This window comes from Chelon labrosus (genome assembly GCF_963514085.1).
Source record: "Chelon labrosus genome assembly, chromosome: 20".
NCBI lineage: Eukaryota > Metazoa > Chordata > Actinopteri > Mugiliformes > Mugilidae > Chelon > Chelon labrosus.
Genome location: NC_140353.1, coordinates 9,580,897 through 9,595,837, shown reverse-complemented (window position 1 = coordinate 9,595,837; position 14,941 = coordinate 9,580,897). Strand labels below are relative to the sequence as shown.

The 14,941-nt window shown below is 43.2% G+C and overlaps 1 protein-coding gene across 1 annotated transcript in view; it reads right to left on the bottom strand.

The window, feature by feature from the left end:
- The window catches only part of spred1 (sprouty related EVH1 domain containing 1), a 31,987-nt gene extending 23,571 nt beyond the window's left edge, over positions 1–8,416 (bottom strand). The window contains exon 1 of the mRNA XM_084568879.1: positions 7,477–8,416. Coding sequence (XP_084425005.1) covers positions 7,477–7,508 — 32 coding nt within the window. The 5' untranslated portion in view covers positions 7,509–8,416. The remainder of the gene's footprint in view (positions 1–7,476) is intronic.
- Positions 8,417–14,941: the final 6,525 nt, after the last annotated feature.

Sequence of the window (14,941 nt, the reverse complement as noted above, 5' to 3'; positions counted from 1 at the left end):
CACGTCTCCGCGTGCGTTTGAAAGTATGTGAACTCAAACAAATAGGATCTTTTATTACGGGTGAACCTGCACGTTAGCTTCAAGAGCCGGGAAAACGGGCGAAACGTTGTGCCTTGCATAAGGTACGCTTCGCTGTTGGCAAAACGTGCAGTTTTCTACGATTTCCGAGCGCTAGTATTTGCACATTCTTTTACAGATCTTGTTCACATTTACAGATGTGTACGAATCTACAGAAGAAAGTGTAAAAGCGTGATGTGGAGCATGTGCAGACCAAGCAGGCGTGGGCCTCGAGGCCGACCGCTCCAGTGTATGGTGGAGAAGGGGGATCCTGGGACAACCATTTCCTAAGTGGACAAAGTGGCCGTTTGTCTGCTGCTCCGGCCCATGGCTCGCTGGGCTCCAGCATGCCATCATGCTTTGCTCCTGTCTAAGCCTTGGGCTTCCCACCCCAAAGACGAGTGCAGAAGAGGAGGGCAGCGGTATAAGGGGGTTACTGAAAGAAACACAGAAGGGGGAGAAGAAGGAGAGGAGAAGGAAGAGAAGGAGAGCAGGAGGAGATGGGAAAGAGAAAGGATGTGGCCTGAGCCCTGGGTGCTCGCCAAGTCACCCTCCCTTTCCTCCACTCTGTCTCCCCCTTCTACCCAACCCCTCCCCGGCTGCCTCTCTCTACACAATGGCCGCTTCTCTGCTGAAATTTCACGTTATTGGATCCCGGGCCTGGAGTTTTGTCCTCCCACAATGTCCAGGCAGCGGAGCATGCTGCAGGAGAGACACACTCTGCAAGCTAAAAGCTGGAAAACCATTCCTCCTTTCATTAGCATCAGAAAAGAGGAGAAAAGACCCCCACCACCACCACTTCTTTTTTTTTTTTTTCCATCGCCCCTTTTCCTCCCCATCTCTCCCCTGTATCAAAACCGGAGGAAGGCTGTCAAGCTCAGTCAAGCTCCACTAGGCCACTTTGGCTTGTAGGACTTTTGAGAGGGGGGAAAAATCATTAAAATATCATTGGGAAAATAAACACAAGCTACTTATCCCAATCCGATTCAATAGATTATCCTCCGAAGGGAAAGCAATCACTAGGAAAGTGGGTGGGACATGGAAGATGGCGTGAAAAGCTACTCTGGGAGTGACTCATTTGCTTTCCTTTCTAAAATGTACGTCCATCCTCAACAGCTGTTACCATAAATAATGTGTGATATTTTTACATTTTTTAAGAGCCTTAGTCTGACTTAAGTCTTGATCTATTAATTGTAGACGCATTTACAAAGATTTAAATGTCTCTGAAGCTTGTTTACACATGTACAATTCATGAATTTCCCAAAAAAAAAAGTTATCAATCCAAATATTTTCCTTTAAAACAAAAAAGTAATCTAATTAATTGTAGGTCAGAGCTGAAGCTATGAGAGAATAAAGCAGTGCAAGTTCTTTCACAGTGATCATGCCTCATTGAAGAAATAAATAACATGCAATCTGGGACTCGGCCGTCGATTCCAGCAGTGCATCTAATCTGAACGGTGCAAACTAGCTGGCCAATTAGCCACGGTTCAAATCCCTTAAATAACCGGAGGCAAACTCGAGGGCTCAGACATACCCAAAACAAACACCAAACACGGCCTGACATGGATGCAGTGCAAATTATGACATAAGGTCAGAGCAAAATACTTATAAAAAGGGGGCTGTCTGGTGGCCATTAGTAAAACAGAAATACTATAAAAACGCAACAATGGCCAGAGAAAACGCCAAGCCGGAATCACAAGCCTGCTTAAATGCGCTGCAGTGAAAACTAATACGCCGGCTATAGAAAGAGAAGTGAAAGAGAAATTTGCCCCATCTCCTCTCAACACCTCAGGCTGCTGGTGAGTCATCTCCCTCACAAGAACATTCAGCTTAGCTACCAACTGACTCAGGAAAAAAAAAAAAAAAAAAAAAGAACAAGCCTACTCTGCTGCTGCACCACACTGCAAATCTTGTAACGTACCACCATCCTCTTATAGAAATACTACCCATTATGACAACAAATTAAAGGATCATAGCCACTTCTGGTAGTTTCTGTCACACAGACAGTTAATGGGTCAAATTAACGTGTAGCCTAAATCAAAAAGATAGACCTAACCAGTAGATGAATGTCAGAGCTGCTCACTTAGGCAACGTTTCTGACACTGATCTTCAAACCAACCCCTCTATTACTGGATTGGGCCTGCAACCCCAAGAGCAATGTTTTAGGTGCCGCTGTGCTGTGGCACTATAAATCAAAAGAGTCCCATATGTGTATCAAATGCCAAAAAACTATTCTCAAACATCAATCAAAGCCACATATTGAGATGATCTTAATTTGAACCGCAAGCATTTGGAAAATTAAAACCTTGCATTTACCATCACACACACACACACACACACACACACACAAAAAAGAGGAACCACAAATTTCGACTGCTGCGACGTTTCTGGTCTGCTTTGATGTAAGAGTGGTCCCCAGGGACCAAGCGTCTATTCGTCATAGCTACTCTGAGACGGGGGGGGGGAAACAGGAAGCTGAGGGAAAAAGGCAGCCGCCAAGCTGTGGGAGAAACCGTCGATACATCTCAGGAGCAACTTGGGAAAGATAAACCACCAAACCAAGATGACGGCCCATGGATGTTAAGAGAGACTGCTATGACAAGTTGTAAACTATTGCAACATGCCCAGTTGTTGAGTGTACTATGACATTATCTTCACCATGAATGTCAGAAACCAAACTATCAGACCATCTTGAAAATCAATTAAATTCCAATTCGAGTATCTCTCAACTGAACCTCTGTCTCAAGGAATTTGAAGACTCAAACTCTTTTAACCAACCAATAAAAGTTTGTTCCAAGTTCTAAATATAGCCACTAGACACGACAAAATGTGATCAAAAGTGTAAATATAGGTCCTAACAAGCCTCTAACTTTAATCTTATTTGAAAACTTGAGTCGTTAAGTCATTTATTTTATAATATAATGTTACGCTTGCCTAAATTCACTCATCTAGGATCCGGCCCTATCTCTTCCAGAAAGACATACACATGCCAAATGCTTCCAGAGAAATAAACACTCAAGTGTGTGCGCGCACACACAGACGCACACACAGAAACCCCTTCCTGTTTTCAAAGCGTTTGGAAACTCAATCAAAGACACAAGGTTTAGGATTTACATCTGTGCCCTTTTATGTCTGTGGCCTCACAGGAAAGAACCATCTTAGCCCAGCTGCAGCAAAGAGCTCACAACAAGGCCCAGCCTTCATGCTCCCGCATGCAGCACAACTGAAAACAATATCCACAATTCAGACACTTAGTGCTAAAAGCCCTTCTTAGGGGCATTAAGATATGGTCTGTGAACATCAGAGGCAATCCATGACAAAGAAAAAAAAAAAAGACAAGCCCTGCTATGTGAATGCTGTTGTGGACACACGCGCGCACATAAAAAAAATCTGTCTACGTACACAGCAAAGGTCCGCACCAGGTCTTTGTGTTCAAAATACAAAAATTGGGTTGAAATGTGCTCTAAATACACTACTGACATTTACGCCATTTTATGCGTGCTCTTAAAATACTTGAAGAGGAAATGAGAATCATAAGAGGGAAGTGGCTTGGGTTTAAAATACACAGAATCCAGGCCCAAATCTGGCCATGGGAATGGAACAGTCCACCACTATACAAGGCCTGTTCAGTTTGCTAGCTTGTCTTGGTGACAGACAGCCCCGAGCCCTGTGATTATACAGTGAATCGTTTGCATTAACGAAACATACAACAACTCCTCGTAAAGTAAGAAACCTTGGATATAAATATTCCGTACACACACACACACACACACACAAAGCAACTTTTAGAACATAACATTTCACTCTAAGTAAATGAGGTGAAGTAAGATAAAGACATTGGAAAGACACGATCAATTTCACAATATATCTTAGACTTATCTTAGAACAAAACATGAGAAGATGCCTAGCAGCCACCAACATGAGCTGATGTACATTTGCAAGTAACACATTTCATTAGGGCCTGTAAACCACCACAGTCATAACCAACACTTCCCCAAAAGAATACAGAAGCAAAACCCAAGATGTGTTCAGGTCAGCAGACTTTGTCAAAGGTAAGATGTGTCTTTAGCTTAGACTAGGCGAGCTAGTAAAGCTCAGGGTTCGTGGAGGTCACACCCAACAACTGGCAGTAACCCCAAATAATACTACCTATAAAAAGGTCCAGGAAATTATTTAGCTTAACATAAGGGCCACAGGATATAGGCAATTACCCAGGCCATAAAGCTCTAGCCCTAACAGCTGAAGTAGCTGTCTCCCTTTGTCGCTTCGGGACATGATGGGGGTTGTTTGGGAGGAATGTGTTTGGAAAAGCTCTGCAACAGGAATGGGAGTGCAAAACAGCCCACAGGTGATAAGATCACAACACCCACATTTGGCAGATAAAACGCTGAGCTGTCAAATCAATCACACAGATAGGAAGAGGACACAGGAGGAGGAATCGCTGGGGATCACCTGACTGGCAACAGACAATACCACAGCACTACAGGAATCTACAACAAAACCCTATACATGTTCAGTGAAGTACAGAGGCAACTGACCTTCACTGACAAAAATTGATAAGGGCTTGAATAATTTCAGTAAAATCAGTATTTAGGCCAAGACCGACTGCACTGATGTTTCCGAAATGACTGAGGACAAAGACTGATCTGTATTTGTCATTTTGTTTTAGTTGCGGCTTGGAAACAACAAAAAAAAAAGCAATTTTAGCGGTAGCCTGTCATTCAGAACAGCAAGGCAGGACATTTAAGGTGTTAAAATACACCACTCCCATGTATATAAATGTGCATGTAAAGCGCGGAGACAAAGAACTTGGGTGTAGTACACCTCAACAGGCTGCGGCCTCGGTTGAGATAAATATTTTAGACGAAACGTGACATTCAGGGAGACCGCTCGCACATAAATGTTCCATTTCACCCAGCATGACCATAGCCCTTGTCTACAAAATGCACATTAGCCTCACGTCACACCACGCTCACCCCAACAACACACCCCAGACGAGACGCAGACCAAAAATCTCACGAGGCCTTAACGTGCGTTCTTGTCATTACAGCTTCGTGAACATCTCTGCACCAAGGCCAAGTAACATGTTCTTAGGAGAGGGCGTACTGTGTGTGTGTACACCAGTTTGGCTTACCACCTATCATTCAGACTAAACCACCTCGGAGCTATCTCTTCACACACATTGTCTTTTCTTTTTTTGGGAGATTTTCAAATTGAATCTTTAAAAGCGGGCTACAGGAGAACACACACACACATACACACAGCTTTCCTTAATTACATTTGTACATGGCTAGATAACCAGGACTCACACGCACAATATCTACATTTTGTAGAAAAGGTTTTTTTTCTTAATTTAGCAAGTGACTCATCAGACACAAATTCATGTTATGAATAGAAAAGAGGAAAATGTCAGGGTGACAAAACGGATGTAAAAAAAAAAAAAAGAATACATAAATATCTTTTTTTTTTTTTTTAGCTGTGCCATGTTAAATAACACATTAAAGAGACTCTCTCCAGCTCAGGCAGCGCTCGGTATTCGGTTCGCTCGACTACTATGAATCATACAACAGCCGGAAAGGTGGTGGAATCATAGCAACGATGTTTGGATCACTTCGCCATCTTAGCCGCTTGCCATCACGCAGCGTGGAACAAACCCAGGATATACTGTAGCTCACGCGCCACCCCACCGGTGACATGTAGCCTGTGGCAAGGTATTGCCAAAGTGGAGCCTTCCGGGCCTCGAGGAGCCACAGTGAATTTAGGCATACTTCCGATTTTACTGCAATTCCTTTCGATTCGATTGGGAAAATGTGTCCTGACGACCGCTCAGTTCAGAGGTGTTATCCTTCCGGCTCGAATCGGGACATGCTATTGCACAATTTAAAGCTAAACTGAGGCTAACTGCACAAATAAGCTAGGGTGGATCCCCCTAAAACAATATATGTGTGATTGTGAGCTATTTGGTGTGGCTCAATGTGAGGGAAAAGAACTCCATGACATATGTTACATAAAAAAAAAACTAGAAGTGTAGTTCAAGGACAAAAACCCCCATGCATTAAATCAATCAACCTCACACAGGCGATATAGATGCAATGGGGAAAAAAACATGGGTGTGATTTAGAGACTGAACCATGACACTGTAAATGGCTGAAAAAGGGCATATGACTTCCTCTGTGACAAATACATTATCAAAGAAAATCCTCTGACACGGTGAAGAAACGTCGGTTAAACGGCACGCTCGTATGAAATAAACGACTATCCAGCAAGAACCGGTGCTTATACGCGACGTGCTGTGCGGGAAAACACGGAAAATGTGACCATTGTGCCGATCGTCGGTGCAATGCGAAACAGTGTACAGTGCTGTGAATGGGCAGGCAGGTACTTTATGAATGGAGGGGATCATGTGACCGCAGCACCTCCCGAAGCAGATATTTCTCACTGACTGTCAACAAGCGCACACAAGGGGATCAGCCCATTAAAACAATACCAAAACGCGAGTCGAAACGGACGCGACGTGCACGAAAACACAACATGCACACGTCGCAATCGATCCCCGTGCGTTTTGCTGTTCCGGGCGCGAAGGAGACGCCGTTTTTTAGGCGTTTTTTTTATGAATGGGGATTGTGATATGTAAATGAGTGCGATTGAGAAAAAAAAAAAAAAATGGCATCTTCGGGCTTTTCAATGCCGCAATAAGCACGAAGAGGTTTCATTAAAGAAAGGCAGGAGTGGAATACACGAAGCTGATGTTGACGATTTTAATCGATGGTTATGTCCCGAAATCATGGCGGACGGCTCGTACACACGGATCCAGGCTGTCAATATAACGCTATATCGGATCTTGATGTACTGAACAGGAACGCATATAAATATAAATATAAATATATTTACATTAAAACCGGATTACTGCCGTCTCTGTATTTGGATTGACCCCTCATCAACTGTCTTATGAGTGGCTATCTATACAGCTATAATAATAATAATACACGAAATTCAATGATATATATATATAGACAAACGTTAGTACACTTACAATACTGTGGCCTAATATGATTTCTCACAGCATTTACATTAGTTAGCTTCATGAAAGGAACAAAAATAGTAGGATTTAGATCATTTTTTTTTGTAACATATCTTATTAGTCACGTTTCCTTTTTAACCTTTAATCATAATGTATATCCGTGTATCGGCCCAGAAACACATTAAAAACAAACAAACAAAAAAAAGTATTGTTGATATTCGCGAGATGATGAAATACCAGCATTGCACGGTTAGAAATGTCATCGGGAGCTGTGGGCAGTGTGTTAACGTCTGTACCCGACATACAAGCACCCGTTATTAAACTGGATATGTGTGTGTGTGTGTGAGTAAATGGTGTATTAAAAAAAAACCCCAAAAAAACACATAAACATTACTCACTCGTTGTTTGGATTTGTTGAATCTTCACTCATTTTTTTCCTCACGGGGATCCAAATCCTAGCAATAGCATCGACGACGCAGTGACGGCGGGATAAAATACCACAAATATCACCATTTTCCTTCACATGCAGAAATTACCCCCACTATTTTGGATAGTAAGCGAGCGGTGTGCAGGGGGGCATGCCTGGGTAAAGGGGTCCCTGTGAAGACCAAGGGAAGCTAGCTCAACGTTAGCTTGGCTGGCTGGGACTAACGTTAAATCGCGAGGAGGAATGACAACCGTTGATTCATTTTATCCTCCCTGGAAGTAAAATCCGACCACAACAAATGGGCCATCGGCACCATCCTCTTCAACGAACGCGGATCCCTCGCTTGCAGAGATGCTTATAGATCCTCAAAAAATGTAGAAATCGCTGTAGGCTGTAAGGTTTGGCAGGTTATTTATGGCTGGCTGTCGAGCATCCATTCGCCAACTTCAGGTCCAGGACAACACTTGAAAAAGCGCTGTGCAGCGTTGCTCCGTCAACGTGTCCGAGTAATTTGCAGTAAAGGCATCCAAAGCCAAAAAGGAAGGGGTTTCGGCTGTTTGAAACGCTAACACCGACGCGCAAAGAGAAAACGTCTAGAGCTGAGATCTCCTTGAGAAGTTGGTGGACATCTGCTTTAATCGAACTCCATTTTCAACTCGGGGGGGAATGAAACATCGGAAAACTGGGCGGATGTGCCGACCCTCGCTTGAGAAAGTAGATCCTTCCGCGACGTAGTAAAAACATGACACTCTTGCGGTAAAATACACCCGCACGGCGTTGAATTTGCCGTGTCCGCTTGAAGACTTGCGTATATTGTACTAAAATACGTCCACTTGTAGGCGTGTGCAGCGGACTGGGAGCGTTTCTTTCCAAAGTTGACCCAAAATAAGTCCCCGCACTTCCCAAAAGAAGTTTCCCCTTCAATCACGCATTGATACTAAAGGGAAGCGTCTGTGTGATAGCACGCAAAGTAGAAAATAATCTGGAGGGAGGACTTGGGCTGTCACACTCACACACTCGGCCATTAACAAATTCAGTTGTTTTCTTTCATTAAGTAGCTCTGTCGCAGAGGGTTAAAAAGGAAACCTTAATGCAAAATTGCGGGGAAGTGCCGCAAATGTACACACAACCAAGACTGCTGCGGCACGTGGAAATTACATCAGACCCCCTTCTCTATTTAAGTGGCTGATGAATATAAAGATTGCATTTCTATGTCAGACCGCCTCTTATTTCTTATCCATGAATCAGTATATGAAGGTATTATAAAGGTATAGTTGCATGCCAACGTGTACAAGTGAATGGCTCATTCAGAAAACGAGGATGTTATGTGAAAAATATATTTCTCAGGGCCAGCTTGGGAGGATGGCAGCGTGGTATTGTTTCAGTAATGCAATAGCCTGTAACTGTAAATAAAAAATGAGGCGTGAGATTACCCTCCAGGCAACACAAAAAGAAAATTAAACTGATGAGGGGATTAAAATAAAAATGCAAATAGCTGTGCTCGTGTAGTTAAAGCTGCCCCCACCTTACACAACAAACTCTTTCCAGTCAGCTCCAGCAACCTTCCCAAATAAAAAAGACGTAAGAAGTTACCAGAAAAAAATGAATAAAAAATAAATAAAAAATCCGTCTATGAATCTTATTTTGCAAATGTGTTAAAAGCCTCGCAGAGCGAATCCATTGCCTGGTTGCGTAAGACTTAAATGCTATTGGATTTCTGTGCTGTGTGGAAAGGCAAGAGATCAGGCTAAATGATTCTGCCTGGTTGTCATAGTGACAGCATGTTGTGTGAGAAGTTTCTTTGTATTTCTCTGGCTTTCATACAGCTTGTGCCACAGCCTTATGTTGCAGCCGTATAAAACGCCCCTCTGTGTCACTGTACATTGACAACCCATGCATGCGCGGCCCTCACATGTGCAGCCTTGACACATATTGTAGACGAGCTTTGGGTGTTTGGTTAGATTTTCTGTCTGATGTGTGTGTGTGTGTGTGTGTGTGTAACGCTGACGATTGCCTGCCGGAGACCAAAAGTGAGCTGTATCATAACTTTGTTTTAGCTGTTTCTAATAAAGGCTCAGATTAGCTTATCAGATGACAAATGGTTGTCTCTGGCATTTACTAAATGTGTTTTCACTTCTTCCTTTTTAGAATTACGTTACCGCTGTTGTGATCGCGCTTACAGGAATCAATGAAATCCCCCTTCTTTCCAACCAAGAAGAAAGCACACAAATTTTCCCACGAGCATGCCTTTATCCTTAGAGTATTTAAAGTTCAGGAAGTCAGCCTGCTTTCTCATCTCACAAATGTGAGCATTTCCTGTGTTTTTCTTTTTGTTTTGTTTTTTGTCACACTGAACACCACACAATGTAGTGTACTTTAACAAGGCAACAGGATGTCTTGCTAACAGAGGCATCCCTTGACTTGACTCCCCAAGTGCAACGAGAGTCATCAAGGTTTTCTTTGAGGCAGTAAACAAGCTAAAAATTCCTGTATTGCCAAGAAGCAACCGCAGAATAAAGGATGTGTTTCTCCCTCAGCAGAGCACAAGTTTACTTGATTTTCAAGAGGATGGCTTAAAATGATTTGGAGATCATAGTCTGGTGTGATGTGTTTTATTGTCTCTTCGTTTTGAAAAAGTATTTATCTTTTAGCTGACACTTTTATTCGATTTTTTAAATCCCATTTATAAACCTGAGACCTACTAAAAAGGTCTAAATCAAATCTTACTTGTAACATTGACACATGCCACCCGATTCATTTCTATCTATGTGGACAGATTCTGATTATTAAATCATTGTAAGTGACTGACTAAAACTCCACAGGCAAACCTGCCAAACTGCTAACACACGATAAGAGATAGTTTCCAAATTGAGAAATCATCATTTGTAGTGATGACGCACAAAAACAAACAAAGCTCTTGACATAAAAACCGAGACACATTTCTCCTTGCCTCTTTTTGTTCGAGGTACAGTCAGATAGTAAAACCATCTGCAAATCTCACAGAGGTTCGTGATTTATTTCATAAAACGTCCACTCAGACATAAACCAGATTGCTACGTGAGAGAGCATGAACCTTTTACTGTATATGGAAGCAAAAACGTCTTTGGGTAAGTCGCCGCATTTAATGAAACATATTCCTTTTAAACGTAAATATCCTGTTGTAAACTGCGGGAAATTGCGTTGGAAATGGTCAGTTAAAGCGTCGCGTAAATGGCAAACACGTGTGACGTGAGCACAGAGGAAAGGCTGAGCGTCATCTGTTTGCAGTCTGTTTGTCAGATCACCAAAAAATAACTTTAATCTTCCACCGTCCATACCCCGTATTGTGTCAGAAGGTTAAAAAATGGAGGACTTGAGACCGACAGGAAAATTCAGCTGCATTATTGTGTTTAAAAAAATGAAAAACAGCAGCAATGATCTCTTCAGAAATACAACACAGTCCACGGGTCATACAAAATAGGATAAATGAGTATAAGCCACTACTTGGCATCCAAATACTGTGTTCATCATTCTCAAAAATAAAAGCTGACGTATTGTTCTACAATGCTATACTATTAATACATTTTTAAGTATGGCGTTAAGAGTGGACACTGGGTCTCGGTAGATTCATTCCCAGTTTTGAGTCCATGGTGACTAGAATCAGATGACGGCCTCAAAACACAGGTGATGTGATCACCAGCTCCCAGCAGTATAGGCAGCCTCTGGTCACAAGAGAGGAGAAGTGAAGGCCTCTCTTTGTACAGTAGCTACGGAAAAGGATATTCAGTGCCTGTGTAGTCGCCACCATACAGTCTGCAGAGACCCCGGGGCGTGGAGCAAGAATGAACGAAAAACGACAGCTCTTGGTAAACAGCCTCATCCGAGACTCATCTTCCCTTGTATTTGTTGAACCCAAAGCTGCACATTTTGTTTGTGCTGATTTTTTTTTGTTTCTGTTCCTTTCTTTTTTTTAAAAAAAAAACACCTGTAGAGTTTGGAGAAAAACTCCTCTGAAGTTTATCTACGAGGCCCATCGGACGGTGGACTCTTGCCGATCTGGGACAAGAGGTGTGGTTTAAACAAGAGGAGCTGATTTTTTTAAAGGCCTGGCAGCTGAACACAACAATGCATACCTATGATTAGTGTGGGCCTGGCCTCGGAAGCCTGCAACTTTTAGGCTAGCTAATTGCAGGGTGGTGAGTAGAAAAGGTGTAGTGGCTAGAAGGGAAGGAAGTGTGCGGGCCTGCAGGCATGTTTGATGTGCTGTGAACGAGTTCTCTCACTTTCTGACTGAGTGTGTGCACATGACCAGTGTAAACGAAAAAAGCTAATGTTTTAATATTGCTTAATTCCCCTCAGAATCCCGCTTTTAAAACGTCCAGCGTCGTTTAAGCGCCGTCTCATTGGGGTGTTTTCTTTCTACAGACGTTTATTTTGGGAAAGTCTCGAAACAGATCTAGCTCTCTTTCAAGAGGAAGCAGATGAGTAAAGTGTGTCAAGCTTAAAGAGCTCGTCTTGTGACAGTGCACAAGGATGTTGGTTCAGATGGAAGGTCATTATGACTGTGAAGCCCTTGAGAGAAACTCATCTCTAGAATTGTCTATGTTCTGTAAATGGCCAGAATTTGAAATATGCGAACGTTCAAAAACAAAACAAAAAAAACACAGTGTGTGTCATAGTAAGTCATATGATATGCTTATGCTTAAAAACAGAAACCAAGAGAAAGAGTTGGTTTCATGCTGTCTGCTGAACATCCACTTACATGTTACAGATTAGGTTTGAGGCCATCAAAAGTGTGCTCAATTAAGATCTGCTTTACAGTAAATTTGAACCACTCGTGAAAGTCTCGATACAAAAATGGGAAACTAAATTGGTTTCAGCCACAGTTAGCTCTCTCAGTGCTTGAGACTCTGTTACTTCCTATTGTTTGTATGTTGTGCGTGGGCTTGATTGAAACCTGATCTAGCTGGGGAAGCTGTGTTTAGGGTGAGGTGGACAGGCCTTTGTTACTGCCTGAGGGGTGTTTATTTGGGCGGCTTCAGTTGGCTTCCCTGTAATCATCATCCAGGCCCACAGGATAGAAGGGATTAATGAATATGTTGGAGGGGAAGTTACAGATGACTATTTACCATTCTCATGGGGATGAGAAGGAGCAGCATGAGAGACGGGAGAAGAATTAAGAAGAAGAAGTTTGTCGCATGTGGGCACGTGCCTGCATGTGGAAGTGCATTTATGTGAAGAAGATAAAGAGAGGAAAGAGGGCAAGAAAGACATATTGTGTTATCATATCTTATACACAAAGGAGGAAGTTGATTTTGATGAGAAGACTGACACAAAGCTAGCATCAGCCGCTAGTTAGCCTAGCTTAGGCGGTTTAGGATTCTGTGACATTTCGACACACTGATGAGCACCTCCCCAGAAATGTAACTATGCGCTGCGGCAACGAAGACCACGAGAGCTATGATTAGCACATTCGGTACTAGCATGATTCGGCTTTAGTGTTTCGGGCTGCTTCTCCATCTTGGCCATTTTTGAATTGATTGTTTTGGATCAACAAAGATGGAACACATCGAGGAAAGGTTAACTGAGGAGGTTCGGATAAACAAACACTTGTATAACTCGTTTAGTCGCCTTTGTTGAAAGTGAAGGAGGAAATGGAAAGCGAAGCAGGAAGTAGAAACAAAAATTAAGCTGCAAAGATGGAGAAGAAGCTAAAGCGTAAATACGTTACTACCAAGCGGACCAGTCACAGCTCTTGCAGTCGCGTGGACGCATCCCCACGGCGCATAGTCACATTTCTGGAGGGGTGCGCGTTAGCTAATGTGCTAGCGTCTGCGTAGGGACTGTGTTGTTGCCATAGCCTCTGTATCAACTTAACGCAGAAGTATAAACTGGCTATTAGGTTCGCTGTTCGATCAACTAATGAAATAAAGTGAACGCTCCTCAAGCTCCAAATGTTATGAGCCCAAATTAATCAAATTCAGATAATAAAAGAGTCACTTTGTGGGGTTTGAAATGCACTTTGTTTCATAACCAATACTTCACATTGTGGGAAGGAGCTTTTACATGGAAGATGCAGTAACACAGTCTAGCCACAAAAAAAAAGAACCCCATAGCAGTCTTTGTGCTAAGTAAAGCTAACTGGCTGCAAAGAAGCTAATTTCCTAAAATGTTGTACATTTCCTAGGCTTATACTTTAAATATGTTAAAAAATATAAAATAATTTTCACGCTAATGTTTCTATTCCGTTCAAATCATAGGGGATCAGTGGAAATGTGCTCATCTTCCCAAAACATCCCTTCACTCAAAAAAAAAAAAAAAAAATCCACACATTTCACTTTGAAACTCTTGTAACAATAACTTCCACCCAGACTCCCACCCCTCCTCAGCTGTGTAGCCCCCATCCCCATCCCTCTCTTTCTCTCCCCAATGGCCTCCTCCACTTAATCCTCCCGCTCATCTGGGAACCACCAGCACCCCTCCATAAAGAGACGTATTGTGCCCAGATTATTTGATTGTTTTCAGATGTTGGAGCATTCCTACACAAAAGGGGAAGAACAGGGTTTGTTCAAAAGCCCTGGGCCGCTTGGCCAACGGATGGACACACTGGGAGGAGGAGGTGGGGGGGGGGGATCGGCGCGGGGCTCGGGGAGCGGACACACGAGTCAGGAAGTGACCCCTGCAATGCCAGATTACAAACAATGTGCTCTCTCAACTTCTGCAGTCCTCGCTGTGGAACATACCACTTCTGCGACAGCCAAAGGGGTGGCGCTGGAAGGAAGACGGAAGGACGGTCTCAGCCCTCTCTCTCTCTCTCTCTCTTTTTTCTCTCTGTCTCTCTCCTTAATGCTGCATCCATTCAGAGAGTGGCAGTGGGAGTAGGTGGGGTGAGGGTAGCCGGGGCCAGGGAGGCACTTCACTGATGAAAAGTCGCCACATGGAAATGGATGAGAAGTGGGCTGAGTAGGGGAGGTTGGGGGTGAGTGGGAGAAGGGCGGGAATTGGCTCGCAACCAGCAGACATGAACTGGGATGTAAAGGGGAAGAAAGAGAGGGAGGTGAAGGATGAGAGACGAGGAAGGAGAAAAAGGATAAGGATAGCGACGGGGAATGCAAGAATAGGGGAAGTAAGCGTAACGGTGAGGGAGGAATGACAAAGAGTAATGGTCTGATTCAGAGCTTGTCAAGCATTGGAGCCTCTTGCCAGTCAAATAGCTTGTAACCAACAACCGTTTTCTCTGTCTGATGGAGGAATATTGTAGAAGGCAAGCGGCCCGTTAACACTGAATGGAGCTTTTGTTCTGGGGTTGTGTCTTTACATTTGACCAAGCCCGTAGACGAAACCCACTTTGCGCAGGTTGATCGTCAGCACAAGCTTCCATTACCTCTCATCCAGCCCGCCCATCTCGCCATTTGTCCACCATTTTTAACTTCCTTAACTTCTCCCCAACTCTTGGG